Source organism: Microtus oregoni, unplaced genomic scaffold (assembly GCF_018167655.1).
Source record: "Microtus oregoni isolate MIOR12 unplaced genomic scaffold, Mior012 000012F_ref0000307, whole genome shotgun sequence".
NCBI classification, from domain to species: Eukaryota; Metazoa; Chordata; class Mammalia; order Rodentia; family Cricetidae; genus Microtus; species Microtus oregoni.
In genome coordinates this window covers 41,658,452-41,675,157 of record NW_024543071.1, presented here as the reverse complement: position 1 = coordinate 41,675,157, position 16,706 = coordinate 41,658,452, and the positions used below count along the sequence as shown (strand labels likewise).

Below are 16,706 nucleotides of genomic sequence, written 5' to 3'. Positions count from 1 at the left end.
GTGCTATTGAAGGACTTTCAGGACATTTTTTTTTTTGCATGTGTGCAAATCAAGATGGCTTTAGGTTATCTCAGTCAAAGACTATGTTCTAATAAACGCAATACTCTTTTTCTCTTTTTAATTTAAATATGAATTTGCCCTCAGTTAAGGGCAAGGAACTTTGAATGAAGATTTAACACCTCCGAGCCTTAATAAACTACACATAAAATGAGCCTATGAAGAGAACTCTTGAGGCACACGCCTTTAATCCTATCACTTGGGATGCAAAGGCAGGAGGATTTCTGGGAGGTTGAGGCCAGCCTGGTCTACCTAGCAAGTTCCAGGACAGCCAGAATTGCATAGATAGACCTTGTCTCAGAAATAGAGAGGAGGGAGGAGCTGCTGAGGGGCTGAGAGATGGCTCAGGCCGTAACGTGGTTGTCTTGCAAGCATGAGGGCCTGAGTTTGGATCCCTAAAACTTACATTTAAGTTGGGTACCCTGGGTATGGTGGGACCCCCTGTAATCCTAGTGATGGAGAGATGGGGGAGAGGCATCTCTCCTCTTTGAGACAGATAGACCCTTGGAAGTTCACTGGCCAGTTAATCTAGCCTACATGGCAAAGTTCCAGGCCAATGAGAGTACCTGTCTCAAATGAAAGATGGAGGCAACTCAAGGTTGTCCTCTGACATCCACAAACATACCACACACATGTTCATGCACAACTGTGTACACACAGAAGGATGGGGCAGAGAGGGAGAGAATGTGAGCTGCCCACTCATTGAGTGCTGTCTGTAGTATTCTCCACGCTCAGTCCTCAAGCTCACGGGGTTGTCCAGTTCCTGGTTGGAAGGCTCCGTAAAAGTCTTCCCCAACTATCTATTTCCAGCAACATCAATGAGTTCACCAAAACCCAAGACAATGGAGCTTGTTCAATTATATGGTGTACATGAGTCTGTAACATGACTTTTATCAAAAACATGAAGTTTTTGCTTTAAGCAAATGGCTGTAACTCCAAATAGAATAGCCCAGGTGACTTCAGTTCTAAAACATTTGTTTTCAGGTCTCCTCCCCATAGTGGTATCTGCTTTTCCTATTCAACATCAACTTGGAGATCCTTGTGATTAATTAGTGAAATATGAACCACACTTCAATATGAACTGCAGGCAGAACTGGTTCAGGCTGATGTTCATTTTCAAATATTACAGTTCCTCCATGGACCCTAGGGGCCAGCACACAGAGACCCTGAAATCCTCACAGGAGGACTTCTGTTGCAGTGATGGCCTGCTGGGTCCCCAGGGGGTCACCGTTGTCTAGCTTACCTGAGAGAAAGAAGCCCTCCTCACACCAATAGCACTCATGCTGGTTGCAGTTGCCACAGTTGGGGCCACAGGCTCTGCACTCCCATTCGGCACTGAAGGTCTTTTCAGGACAGACTTTATAACAACGCCGCTCAAACCTAGAGAAAATGATGCCGTGTTTCCATGAGATGAACTGGTGTTGTGCTAGTAATCACCACGATCTGATTCCCTCACGCTCATTTATCTGTAGTGTGGTGAACAGGCGATTGGTTGTCAAGGGCAGAGACCTGCACTTGGCCTGTCCTGCCCAATCAAACCAAGCCATTTGCTACCTCCTCTGGAGCGCTGAGGGTCCCGTTATCAGGAGAGCTGGGAGGAGGTTGGGGAGGAGAGGGTCACTGAGACCGATTTATTTAGGGCTAGTTGTTAAGTATCAGTTCATTCAAATCTGTAGACAAATCCCACAGGGAAGCCATTACTTATTTTTAATGTCTACATAGAGGAAACAATGTTCAAGCCTCCAGTATCCAACATCTCCTCCACGGTAGGACCATGCAAAGTTTGTTGGAATAGATAGCTTTTGCTGTTCTCTTCGGAAGTCAGAAATGGCCCAGTGTTGATTTCAAGTAGATCACCAGAATGTCTGTGGCCAGATCGTTTAACAACAGGGAAATGCCCTAACAGCAGCACATGGAAACACATGCCTACACATATGCACATCTGGACTCTTGCATGGATGATCCGCTGTGCTCATTGTACAGGAAGCTATTGTAACTCACTGGGAGATACAGTGCGGCGAAGCTGACTCTTGCCCTTGGACAAATTTCAAAGTTTCAGTACACCATTGGGGGGATGTTTGCATCCCCTCTTAACAGCTTATATCGTACGGCATTTCATCAACTACTGAATGGTGCTAAGTAGTCTGAAATGTTGTGAACGTGTGTTTCTTGAAACAGTTATCTCATGCTGTGTCTGTGTCTTCGCATGATAGGATACGCTATTTCAGCCCATTTCTTTCTCAGGGGGTTTTAGGAAACACGCTCATTGATGATCTGGGGACTGCCACGTGTCATGGGGCAGGAGAGGAAGCAGATTTTTTAAATGTGCTCTTTTGTAGTCCTGAGGGTCAAACTTAGGGCCTTGCATAGTGAGGCAAGTGACCTCCCCCTAAGTTGTACGCTTAGCCTCCTTCTCTCAGAACTGAAGAAACTGCATGAATGAATTAGGAATAATCTGATGAGAGAGTGATAATAGAAACTGACCAGCCATTCCAGAGATGCCAGATCACAAGCAGAAGACTAAGTACAGGGACTGGGGAGGTGGCTCAGCCCTAGAGATAATGGATGCCCTTACAGAGGACCTGCAGCCATGTGGCAGTTCACAGCTGTTTATTCCTCCACAGAATCCAAGGGATTCTGTGCCTATTTCTTCATGTATGCACAAATACACACAGGCACACATATATGTATGAGTGCAAGCCAAACACTCATACACATGAAATAAAATAACATCTCCAATCCTCACCCCCACCCAAAACTGAAAATGTTTGCAAATTAAGAACTTTCTGAGAACTGACACGATGTTGCAAATTTTTGTTTCATGCACAAAAATATTTTTTAATTATCCTATAAAATGAAGAATCTCAGATCATACACCTCAGGTAAATATGAATATGGGTTCTAGTTTGAGACATGGCCCCAACCCAAGTCATCTCAGTTATATGTAACCATTCCAATATCTGATAACAGTTGTGATCTGAAGGGTTTCTCTCCGAGCGTTTCAGCGGACGGGTCTACAGGGGACTCACGCTGGCCTATCCTTTTGGCACACTGTATCTTCCCTCCCGTTTCTCATTGCTTTCACCAACTTTCCGCCTGCTAGCCTGCTCTGAGATCCTAGAATCTGCCAGCTATAGGAGGTGGTGAACCGCCAAAGCAGAGAGATGGGTCTGCCACTAGTTCGTGGTGCAGAGGGAGAGGGGCACCGGAGCCTCCCTTTATCCTTTCTTTCTCTCCTGGACATAGAAGAGATCTCAAGTTTCTCACAAACGTGGTGGAAGATGAAGGAAAGTGGATGCGAGAGTCGTGGGTGGTCGAGCCGAGCCCATGCAGCCTCTGTATTGCTCTGGCCTGACCTTACCTTTCATTTTCCTGTTTGTCTTGGTTTTCTTCTTGCACAGTGATACAGATGGAATGGGAAAGCAGCTAGGACAGGAGGTGATGTCGAAAGTCATGGACTTGGCTTTTATAGATTTGTAGTGGGGAATATTAGTCTGATGTTTATCTGCATTTCATTTTAGCTAGTGGTCCATGTCTCTCATCACCCAGCGGGCGATTAAGAGGTGAGTGTCTCACCTGGCTTCCCTTGGAACATCTGATTCTAGTTAGGGACAAAGTCCCCATGCGGGCATTGAGAAGCAGCTTTCTTGAAGGCAAACATATTCTTAAAGCCTTGACAAGCAAGGTCTGAATGTTGGTGAACCATGGCAAGATTCCTAGACACCAGTGTCAAGATGGATGACTTCCAGGATCAAGAAAGGGAAGGCTTCCTTTCAAGGCAAGAAAACATCTGGACTCTTACCACTAAATCCAAAACTCAGCCATTAAAAGCCCACAGTTGCTTCAGGCTGCAGGGACGCCGTGCTTCAACCACTGGAGATAGGATTAAGTCAGTAATGCTTAAACTGCAGAAACAAAGAGGGCTGGACTTACATGTAGTATCCTGCAGCGCACGAGGTACAGGCTCCTGGATCATCTGGGGAAAGAAATCACAATAATGAGAAATTATGATCGCCGGGAGTTTGGTATTTGGAAAAATGGACTTTGGAAAAGTTACGGTTGGAGGCAGCTAATCTTCGAGGGTATCTTTTTATGAAATGTACTGCCCAGAAATGATATCTGAACAGATTGCACCATTTTAATTAGTTACATAAAGCACATTGCAATTTATCTTTACCAAAGGTAGTAAAAAATGAGACTTCTCATAAAAAATATAAAACAAACAAAACAAAACAAAAAAACCCTTGGCCTAAGCTACCAGGTCCTCAAATTCCTGATCAGTACTGAAGACACAAAGTCCAGCATCCTCTTGGCCTCTGCTGAGGGTTGGCACAGGCATGTCACATGCACATTTCAAACTCGCTACCAGCTTCTGCCCCCAAGACATTGAGTTCTCATCCATTTCAACAGATGATCATCAGCAGGAGGGATTGCCATTGGGGAGTCTCCTTTGGAATCTGAACAAACATTATCCCCAATCTGAGCACCCATTTAGTGTGTTTCGCTTCATAGCACTCTGAAGGATGCTATTCGGTTCTCATTAGTTGTAATGACTCAGGGTGTTCCTCTTGGCTCAGAACAAGATTCCGAGGCACAGCTTCCCTTAAGAGTTACCACCTTTGGTCTGTATCCAGAGCTGCCCAGAAGATGTCCCTCTCAGATCTGGTTTCCAAGAGGATTTTATTGCCTTTGCTGACCTCAAGTTCCTTCAGCAAGGACCTCAGGCAGTTTGTCCTGCTAGTCAATCTACAACCCAGTCTTGCTCCTTCCATTTGCACAGGAGATGAAGAACAGCTTCTCCCTGCATGATTCCTTTTGGTTTGTGAAGATTTTAATGCAACTTTAACTTCGGTTAAACTAAGCAACTATGACCTTTGAACTCGGTGAAAAACTATCCTTTCTAAACTGTTCAAGGCTGCCTCTCTGCTTATCTGGAAACCTGACGTTCACAGGATAGAGACATCCCCATCCCAAGTCTTTATTACAGGCTTGTCTTGACTCTGCCTAGTGAGGGATGCCACATGAACTATGCATTACATATTGTACTAAGACATGGTAGCAGACATTACTTCTTAAAGAAGTTCTGCTACCTCAGAGATAACCAGGGATTCTCAGAACTTTCTAGAAGAGCCTGATGATGATCAGAGAAAAGAGCATTGGCTCTGGAGTTGGGATAACCTTTTCTAGTTTGAAGGTTTCAGTTTTATTTATTTTTTCTAGACAGGATCTCACATGTAGCTCTGGTTGTTCTGAAACTCACTATGTAGACCAGGCTGGCCCCAAACTCACAGAGATCTGCTTGTCTCTGCCTCCTGAGTGCTGGAATTAAAGGCATGCAACACCACCACCAGACTTAATTAGAAGGTTTTAATACAGGCTTAAGTGTCTTGTGAACTTGCACAAAAATCATCTTATATTCTGGGTCCTGGTTCTTACAGGTATGAACAGGTTGAAAAAGATAACTAATAAGACTCTGAGTGCTGAAGATTCCAGAACTGAACCTAGTTGGAAACCCTGGCCCAATCAAGATCCAGACCCACTTTGTCCATGAATGTTGTACTGGAACACTTGTACAGTATCAGCAGTGGGTAGCTGTAGCACAGACCCAAATTTGGGCTCTTTGCCGCTTAGCAGGAAAACTTTGTAAATTCCGTGTATAAAATTAGCAGCTTGAGACTCCATTTAGTTTTTTTCTTTTTAGGGTTAGAACCATACATGTTTAGGAACCATTTATTAAGTTTCTTATAGTAGAAGTTTAGTTGGAAGTGTTGAACAAGAGCCAAAGTAGTCAGACATGGCGGTACCTGCCTTTAATTCCAGCACTCAGAGGCAGAGACAGGAAGATCTCTGTGAGTTCTAGGCTAGTTTCTTCATAGAGAGTTCCAGGCCAGCCAGAGCTACATAGTGAGACCCTGTCTCAAACAACAACAACAACAAGTCAAAATAATCAAGGAGGAAGAGACAGTTCTGCAGGAGGCTGTGATGATGCGTTCTGCCAATGAATGCTTTTACTGTCGGAATCAATGTAGTTTGTAGTAAGGGAAAGTAAAATAGGGTGATGAAATGAGCCTAAAGCCAGGCTAATGAAGTAGACCCAGGCACCCAAAGCTAAATGCTGGTGAGAAAGAAAGACTCCCGGCCCTTCTTGGAAACCCTACGGGAATGCTTTCTACTTCCATTCTGTATAGAATGGGGACTGGGATATAATTTTAGAGGTGCAGCATTCCCGGTGGGCAGCAGAGGCTAGTTCAGTTCCCACTAGGAGTCTATTTCTGCATTCACATTCCTTTCCGTCCATCTTCCCCCTACCTTGCGTCTACTCAGCTTGCCTCTGGACAGCTTGATTTTCCCTGCCTGTCCCAGTGAACATACTTGATTCTGACAGTTTGGCTAATTTAGCAAGGGCTGGGGGGAATTCTAATCCTGTTCACTAATGTTCCGGTCATCTCTTCCATCTAGGAACTTAATGAGCTTGCTCTCTGTTCCTTTAAAGCAGGTTGCTCATGAAAATGTTAAATAGAACCAAGCCTCAGAAGTGTGCATACCAATGTATTTGAGGGCAGGGACTTTTCCAGCCTGGTTGTACAGAGAATTTGCTACCTTTATGACAGTTTGAGCACATGAATAATGCAAGGCTGGGAACTGAGGCTCCTAATAGCTTATGGATGTATGCCAGTTATTATTATTATTAATACCAGTTGTTCTAAAAAATGAGAATTATTTTAAGTTTTTTCCACCCCCAGAAGATCTACAAGTTGGTCATGAACTAAATGGATTTAACTTGACCACTGAGAAGCAGCTGTTGTTGGATTAAGGAAGAGGGTAACAATCTTGAACTTGGAAGGTGACCCTGAGGGTGACTTCAATAGTGGCTTCTGGTGACTGTTGTCTGAAAGTTGGAAGGGGCAAAAGACGTAGAAACAAGCTAGAATTCTAACTGTCTTGGAAGAAGCTACCTAAAGTCAGACGTTTAACCAGCTCTGGTTGTTTGATCTTGTCAAATTTTTGGGTTGAGGGCATAATTTGAACACTCAGAATTGAGAGAGCTTCAGACATTTGGGGACAAAGCTATCCGAAATGGTGGCTTGTTGTTTCTTACAGACTATGAAGGAGAAGCTACAAGCCGAGCCTGTTGAGGATAGGACCCGGTTTTACTTTCCAGAGAAGTTTCAGGTTGTCTTCTTTTTGTGAGGGCAGGTAGGCAGGAATGTAGTGTCCACTCTACCTTGAGAGCTCCGCACCATTCTTTGGGTCATGTTTTGACTATACCCTTAGGGAATTATTGTTACTGGACCTCATCACAAATGCCTGTCTCCAATGAAACATTGGCAAATGTTCTCAATGGCCCAGTGGTCAGTGATAGGGGATGCTTTGTTCTTAGCAATGCCCACAGCCTTTCTCATTGAATGTGAGCCAACAAGGGCCACGGGGGACTTAAAAACTTAGTACTTGTAGGCTGCATTAGAAAGAGGGATCATTTAAACTGAGATAGAACTTTAGCCATTTCAAACTGTCCAAGGAAAGTCAACTTACTTTTACAACTTGTGTAAACTTTAGGCTCTTATAACTAAGAAAGCATATATGTTAAAATACCATAATTTGCTTTTTCAATTTTTTTTCTTGCATGGCAACTTCTCATTTAAGGGGAACAGGAAACTCAGTATCTTAAGGGCCATCTTTTATTATAGAATATATGTGTGTGAATTAGCCATGGATTAGCTATTTGCCTACGTAGAATTGACTCTGCAGGATCATGGGGGAAGTTTATGCCAGGGCTCTTACCTTTCCTTTGACTGATTTCCCCCTGATAGCCAGACCTTAGTCTCCCATCCTCACTGCAACCTGGCTTGTGTCTCTCCTTACTGTGAGGCTTACTAGTGTTGCTCAGGAGAGGACTAACGGGCACACTAAGCCTGTGTCCTTAGGTGAATGGTGGGTCTCCAATTCCTTCAGGTGTTAGTCATTTGGTAAGTGACTTTCACTGTGACTCTCTCAGGCCAGACCTGCAAGTGTTCTATAAAACATCACCTATTCTCTTGTAAATTAGCATTGCCCAGTGCCTGCTTCTCCCAGCTGATCTTACTGTCTGTCACTTTCCCTGGTTCAATCATTGAGGCTTCAGTGGTCTTATGACTCAACTTCAGAATCCTGTGACCAACTTGGCCAGGAACTCTCACACTTAGGCAAGTAGTAGACCAAAGTGAATTTCGTTTATCTTTCCTGGATTTTTAGCTCTAGTCATAAATACAAGCTCCATCAACAATGGGAATCTCAACTGGTAATCTTTACGCTTTTGTGATGATGGATTAAAGAAGGTAGTATAAATTGTGTGTGCATAAATTATTTATTACTAATTGTCATCATATATTATGTACTATTGCTTGAATATTTCCAGATGTTTTTAAAAGTGTGCTGAGTTGGAAATTTGAAGAAGATAGCATAAGAGTGTGAACATACATTTTGGCTTTTTTCTGTTGTCTTCTGGATTGCATTGAGCAGTCACCTGTCTGTGGAGACCAATGACTTAGACTCCATCTCACGGAATGTTACATCTGAGCTCCTGAACTCACATTTAACCATGACAAAACCCATGTATTAACGTTTGGCGTTTTAAGTTTATCCATGGCTTTCTTATGGGCTCATTCATCTTCATGTGTGTAAAGGCCCGCCTTTGGCTTCCAGTGCTTCCTCGTTAATGGATAGACTAGTTATTTTTTAATGAACTTGTTCACCTAGCATCTCAGGTCAGAAGAGAAGTGGGAAATACAGTTATAAAAGATAGGGTTTGGATGATAAGATTAGATTGTGCTATTCCCACCTCACCACACCCCCTACAGTCTTAGTTGATACACTGCTTTATCAGAACAGATTTCCTAGCTGAAAATGGTGTTCACATTGCTATGAAAACCAACCAAACTGCTCATCTGTCAAAAGAGAGGTGAATGTGCAGGTAACCGGAGTCAGCAGACAGCACTGGCACCCTCTTCCTCAAGAGCATTTAACATGGGAGTGTTTTCCTGACAGCCCAGTGAAAGACAGCATTCAGTCATGTTCATGGATATAGTACACACACACACACACACACACACACACACACACACACACACAGAGCTTTGTCAAAACACCATCTGATTTTTAGGTGTGTATTATATGTGTAAAAGGTCTATGTTTCCTTAACAAATCTCACAACAGAATTTATTAAAACAGAAGAGATTAGTAGGAAAAGAAAGATACTAGGTTACCAAGGTATGTGTGTATTGTTCTAGTTGCTTGAGGAATACTGAGAACTCAAGAACAATCGCAGTGGGTTTTTGATCCTTCTGCACGTACTGGCTTTGGGGGAGCCTAGGCAGTTTGGATGCTCACCTTAGGAGACCTGGATAGAGGTGGGCGGTCCTTGGGCTTCCCACAGGTCAGGGAACCCTGATTGCTCTTCGAGCAGATGAGGGAGAGGGACTTGATAGGGGGAGGGGGAGGGAAATGGGAAGCGGTTGCGGGGAGGAGGCAGAAATCCTTAATAAATAAATAAATTTAAAAAAAATCAAAAAAAAAAAAAAAGAAGCTGAGATAAAAGTCCTTGAGCCCAGCCTGACAAAATAGGGAGTCTTTGTCTAAAAACCCAAATCCAAACTCAATCCCCAAATACAATCAAAACACCAGGGAAAAAGAAAATGCCTAGGCCTGGGCACACATATGTGTGCACACGCACCAAATAAATAAATGCAATGGTTCTCAAAAGTTTAATCAAAAACATGGAGAAATGATTAAGGAAGACATACTGATGTTGGTCTCTGGGCCCCATGTTCACCCACAGGAGTAGACACTCATGCACTCGAACCCAAACAAACCCACTTCTGCTATGTGTTGGAAACTGTCCGCACAGATCTGCCCTGAGCTAGTTGTCATTTGGTTTGTTCTTTATTTCCCGCTTCTTCTCTGCCCATGTCTGCTTTCTCATTTTCCCATTTTGTCCCCCAGCACTTTCGAATTTCTGTACCACTAAGACCTGGTGCTCTTCCAGGGACGGGGTCCTAATTGACCCAAATGTTTGTGCAAACTCTTTGGATAAAATTCACTTTAAGACAGACTGTTTTTCTGATAGGACTTTGTGAAGGAAGCAGAGGACTGGGAAACTAGCGACTAGCAGCTCTGCCTCAGACTCACAGACAGGGTTGGACTGTCACTAGGGCCGAGATGTTTCACCCCTCCTTCCTGAGCACCTACATATGCCCCACTGTGATGTTCCAGGGCTCTCTCCGAGGGCAGAAGCAGCACTAGAAGCAGTCAACACTTCAGTTGCTTAGAGATCTCTCTAAGCATATCTCTGAAGCAAACTGTCCGTCATGTCTGGTCTCCCTGAGCAGATACGTTTTCGGTTACTGTGCAACACTGTCACATATACAGGAGAGTCCCTGACGTTCTTCAGCCCGCCCGGGATAACCGATTGGCTAAGAGATTTATATGCCCAAAGAGTGTAACTAATTATAAGACCCAGATAACACTAAGAAATACATAAATTCAAATAGACCTTGTACTTAGAATTGCTTCGAACAATTATCATTCAAATATAAAAGAGATCGTCTGACAGTGTTGCCAGTGCTGGCTTTTCTGGAAGGTGCAATGGAGCTGGAATACAAACTATTTGGTTAGAGGGACTGTTGAGGGCTTTCCGTCATTTGGTCCTCACTGGTGTCCAAGGACCGTGAATAAATATTTGAATTGGCAAGAACGCAAATCATGCAGCTGACAGTGGGGCGCAGCCCCCCGGAGAGGTACAGCAGGAGAAGGGACCTGAATAAATAATCAAAAGCATTGTCTACAAATGTTGGCTAAGAGAGGGCTCGGTGTTCCTCGGGCTCCAGACTTGACCGAGTCCTCCAGTTCCAGCCATGGATGCCACAACAGGTAAGCTCCTTGTAGATCTCTGTGCTTCCTGAGCCCTAACAGGCAGAAGGGATGAATGCTGACTCCTACCTGCTGACTCCTCCTACAAGGCTGCTCGCTGCACTGTTTTCATGAAGGGATTCGTTTATTGTGGAGCTCGCATTTTAGGGGAAGGCATAGCTTTTAAAAGCAGATAATGTCTTAAGCAGTTTATTTATTAATCTGCTTCTGAATTATACAATAAAACATACTGCTTGACAAATTGTTACCAAAGTAGGTAATTATCAGAAGGCAAGTGAAATATCATCCTTTTTTTTTTTTTTAAACAAATAAGGCACATCAACACTCTAATGCAATCTTCGTGAAAACAGACAGGTTTTGTTGTCCTGTACGTTCAGTAGTAAGGATATTACCTTAGCTCTAATAAAAAAAGGAAGACTCACAAGGAAATTTAGCCATTCAGATACGGACTGCAGAGGGCAGGGGAAGCGAAGGGAGACCACACCTCAATGAGCTAGTGAGAGAGAATGCCACCCAAGAACAAACATTTGATGAGAGACTGGAATCTTATCAAGGACATACCCACAGGAAATTCGGCAGACAGAGGCCAGGGAAGCCTGACTTGTTGAAGGAACATCAATTAGATATAAAGGACCAGCAGTGGGAACCAGGTATAGCACGTGATTGTAATCCCAACACTTGAGAAGCTGAGGCAGGAGGATAAAAAGGGCTGGAAGTTCAGGGCCAGCCTGGACTTAGCCAAAAAGGATAAGGATAAAGATGAGAAGAGGAAGGAGGAGGAGGAGGAGGAAACAGAAGCAGGACAGGAGAGGGTGAGAAAAGGGAAAGAAGATGGTGGCATCAGCCAGTAGGGCTAGAGTGGAGAGAAGAGCGGCAGACAATGAGGCCATGCTCACAGCAGGATCAGGCAAACAGAGTCATTCTCATCCCTTCCCACCTTGCTGGTCATTAAACCCATGATCTCATACATGGCAGGGAAAAAACCTACTTCTGAGATATACCACTAGCTCAAATAGAGTCATACCAACTAGCATAAGAGTTTCGCCACCTACTAACGGGAAGCTTTATACAGATAGAAAACAAAAGGGATCTGTGGGTGCTGTGTGGGCAATGACCCATGCATCTGAAGGAACACTCACAGCTGTTACATTCAGCTAAACCCAACTAGCATTCCATGTTCCTCACGTGAGAAACATGTTTTAGAGAATGACGGGCCAGAAGAAATGATTAGGAATAAGTTAAGACTGTAGTAAGAAAATTCAGATTTGGGAGACATCAAAGAACTAACATTTGAGGACATGATGTTGAGGGCAGGATGAAGGAGTGGAGTGTCTGTCTTGGCTTGAGCCTTAAATGGATGAGAAAAGAGGAGGCATAGGCTGTGGTTTGGACAAGAACAAATGCCTAATAAGTCATGTATTCCAGCCACACCAGTTGTGATAGGCTAAGGAGCATCCCTTTGGTCAGTAGTCTGTACTCTCAAGGGATTTGCAAGCTGCTGGGGAGAGAACAGTAATGGCCAAAGCTGGAAAGCTAGAAACTGTCATGTGGCAAATGATAGGACAGAAAATGTATCACAGATCTTGTGTGACAAGATGTTTTGTTCAGGGACTAAAAGAAATCTAATTGTGGTGCTTCCTCTTCTTTCCTCACACTTAGTTGGCCTGCAGTCTCTCTCTCTCTCTCTCTCTCTCTCTCTCTCTCGTGTGTGTGTGTGTGTGTACATGTGTGTTGTATGTCTGCGATGTGTGGGGTATGCTCGTGTGTAGTCATTGCAGTGGAGCCCAGAAGACACTTGAGGTGTCCTGCTCTTTATTCCTGCTCTCTATTCCCTGAGTCACAGCCTCTCACTAAAACTGGAGCTATGCTGGTCACCGACAAGTCCCAGGTCCTCCTGTCCCTTCCCACCATCCTCCAGCTCTAGAGTTCCTGGTGTGCTCATGACCATTTTCTGTGGGTTCTGGGATTTGAACTCAGGTCTCCATGCCTGTACTGCAAGCGCTCGCATCCACTGAACCATCTTTTTGACCCTTTATCTCTTTGACCCTTTATCTCTCTTCATGGAAAAATTTAGGGCATTCTTATTATACTTAGGGTTTCCAGATAAAACACGGAGCTCAGGAACCTGAGAACTATGAAATTATCTTAAAGATGAATGAAAACTAGGAGGAGTCAGCAAAATTCATCTGGGCCTTGGCTTTGGCATTGGGTAAGTTAAACAAAAACAAGGAAAAAAGTTTCCTCTAAAATTCTGGAAGCTTAAATTGGATTTCATGAAGATTTACACTCAAATTCATGCTCAAGAAAACCAGTTTACAGTGGTTCCAGGTAGATCATGCATCAAGGCAACTGAGAGGGGCAACTGTGAATTCCTCTAGAAAAACACAGTCTCAAATCTCACCTTAACACATTCTTTCTCACTTGTACAGTTTCAAGGAAAATGGCCACAGTTTTCAGGTTTTCCCTGATGCGTGGTCTTCATGCATGTGAGACAAGTGCACTGTTGTTGATGTCCCCAGCCCCATAGTTTAAAAACATCAGCCACAGAGGGAAGGCAGTCACTATGAGAAAGTGGTGGAGGAAGCAACCAACAGCAGATCGGAGCCGTAGAGACTTCATCTCCTGAATATAAACTTCAGTTCCTGAATATAAACATACCAACCTATCTAATAGTTTGACAGAAACAAAAAGTCTCACAATCTAAAGCTTGGAAAAGAGCCAACCACATCTTCTACCAGAGAAACTCATAATTATCTGAATCTCAAACTTGGTAGGTAAATCAGTATAGTAAACCAGGAAGAGAACAAAGAGAATTATCTATCTAGACAATGCAAGATAGAAGTTTCAGCCCACAGAGACAAAAGAGCCCCGGAAGAAGGGCCAAGAAACAAGGAAAGTGAGGAGACCCAAGAGATGGCTTATTCAGGAAAGAAATAATTGAGAGAATGGGGAGGGGCGATGTTGAAGGCGAACAGACAGCTGAGGGTTTTAGAGACTTGTTAAAAGGCGTCAGTCAGTTACAGGAAGTAACAAAAACATGTGTTATTGTTATTTCTTTAAATCTGCATGACAGTCATAGGGAAATTACAAAATAAACCAAAAGCAGCTATTGACCTGTGGGGCAGGATAAAGGGACACACAGTTGGTAATAAGAAAGGCAAGAGTCGGAGAAAAGACCTGCAAGTTTGGAGAAGAGCATTAGTCTTTTCAGAAAGCCCCCAAAGCAGTGACAGCAAAATCTTAGAAATTGTGATGAAATTCTGGGACTAAGAGGAATTCCTCCAGGAGGAATGGAGGGTCAAGAACCAGTTCCCTCATCATGTGACTGTGTGAGCATTGTTGTTTCTCTCAAGCCTCTGGTTCATCTGCCAGAGAGGGGCTTTTTTTTCCTGTGTTACCAATAATAGCTGCAGTAGTTTTCTGAAGTTTACCAAGTAGGAAGTGAACACTAATGATCTGTCCCAGCTGGGAAATATATCTTATTTACCTCACTAGCCACAGTGCCAAGTCCTGTGCCCAGACTCCTTCATTCCACACGTATATTTTGGAGCCAGGTTCTCAACAATTATATATTTTAAAACGACATTTATTTTGTATGTATATGCATACATATATGACCATTCTTCCAACATCATGTGGGTCCCAAGGATTGAACTCAAGGCTGTCTTGCTTCTGCAATAGCTGCTATGACCCTCTGTGCCATCTCACTGGCTCACAGATATGCTTTGGGTCCTAACACATGCTAGGACTGCTGCAGCCATTCATCCCTAGTGTAATGTGGAGCTCAGAGTCGGGGGGCATGCAGCAGGTAAAGGGATCTTACAACAGCTCTTAGAACCAACAGAATGATGGGTAGGAGAAGAGGGGCTAAGAAGGGAATAGAATACATGTGCCCTTGAGTAGGGGGTGTAGTAACAGAAACCCATGGGCTGAAGCCCTTGTAAATGTCAAAATTGGGAACTAAAAGATGAGTTGGAGGAAGACAGACAGAGGGAAGAAAGGCTGTCCCATGGGCAAAGGGCTGAATGAAGGTGGAGGGACGGGCAGCTGAGGGAGATTCTGCTAGAAGAAATAGGCCCTAGTTTCCCACATCCCCCAGTCTGTAGATCTGCAGGGTTATAAAAAAAAGGATGTCAAGGCTATGAGAGTAGATGGCAAAGGGTTTGGGAGAACTGGGGGGGCAGAGCCCATGTCAGGGTTGAGGAAGCCGAGACAGACGTGAGCATGCTGAAGAGATCAGTGGCGGGTCTGAGAAGCCTCTGTGTAACGCTGACAGGGAGTATGGACTCTTCCTCAGGTCACAGGGAAGTGTCTAAGATGTGGAAACAGCTGCCACTAGGTTCTCATTTAGAGAGAAGCCCATGTTATAGTACAGGGGATGCATCTAGAGAGTGGAAACGGGCATTAGTTACACGTAAGGCGATGTCTGAGGGTGCGGTCCATCATGACTGGGCAGACGGGAGTAGGAGGCAGCCAGCCACTGTTTGCAGTCAGGCAAGCAAAGGTGATGAATGCTGGTACTCTGCTCACTTTTTCCTTCTTATTCGGTTGAAGGCCCTAACCTGTGGGATGGTGGGGACCACGTTAGGACGGGTCTTCTTTGCTCGGTTAGACCTTCCTGGAAACACCCTTAAAGAGAAACCGGAAGGTGAGTTCCAGCGATGATTCCAAATCCCTCTAGTTGGCACTGAAGATTAGCCACCAGAGAATAGAGAAGGGCTCTTAGGTCACCGTAGCACCCAGGTAAGACCCACTTCGGTAGCCAGAAGTCACATGTTTCATAACGATGTTTTGGCTAATGATGGCTCACATCCATGGTGGGCAGGGCGTATGAAGTCATAGACAGTTCAGTCTTTCTAAGTATACTCTATGGGTACACAACTATAAAATTGCCTAAGGACACCTTTCTTAGATCATGTCCCTTTGTTAAATGTCTCACGATAACTGTTGAGATGGGCAGTAGACAGAAAGCAAGCAAGCAGCAAGCAGAAGGGTGTGACAGCAGACATCTTTAATCCTAGCACTCAAGAGAGTTTGAGGCCACCTGGTCTATGCAGAGAGGTCTGTCTCAATCCAGGAAAAAAAAATTAGGAATGGCTTGAGACTGTGGGGAATGGAATTATGACCCTCAATGCCATGCGCAAGTGCTAACCTCTACATGGGACCTTGCTGGTCAAGTTAAGATTAGGGTGGGCTCCCGTGTGGGTCTCTGTCTTTGGATTCACCTTCTTATTTAGCTTCTCTAGGAACATGAATTATAAGCTCAATGTCCTTTATTTATGGCTAGAAACCAAATATGAGTGAGTACATCCCATGTTCCTCTTTTTGGGTCTGGCTTACCTCACTCAGGATAGTGTTTTCTATTTCCATCCATTTGTATGCAAAATTCAAGAAGTCCTTGTTTTTTACTGCTGAGTAATACTCTAATATGTATATATTCCATACTTTCTTCATCCATTCTTCCGTTGAAGGGCATCTAGGTTGTTTCCAGGTTCTGGCTATTACAAACAATGCTGCCATGAACATAGTTGAGCATATACTTTTGTTGTATGATAGGGCCTCTCTTGGGTATATTCCCAAGAGTGGTATTGCTGGATCCAGGGGTAGGTTGATCCCGAATTTCCTGAGAAACCGAAACACTGCTTTTTGACAGAGACCCACACGGGAGCACCGGACAGAAATCTCAAGGTCCAAATCAGGAGCAGAAGGAGACGGAGCACGAGCAAGGAACTCAGGACCACGAG

At 44.1% G+C, this 16,706-nt stretch overlaps 1 protein-coding gene across 1 annotated transcript in view; it reads right to left on the bottom strand.

The window, feature by feature from the left end:
* The window catches only part of Pcsk5 (proprotein convertase subtilisin/kexin type 5), a 429,292-nt gene that overhangs the window by 40,030 nt on the left and 372,556 nt on the right, over positions 1-16,706 (bottom strand). Inside the window, exons 25-26 of the mRNA XM_041661614.1 lie at positions 3,991-4,033; positions 1,301-1,437 (exon numbers count right to left, since the gene is read on the bottom strand). Coding sequence (XP_041517548.1) covers positions 1,301-1,437; positions 3,991-4,033 — 180 coding nt within the window. The remainder of the gene's footprint in view (positions 1-1,300; positions 1,438-3,990; positions 4,034-16,706) is intronic.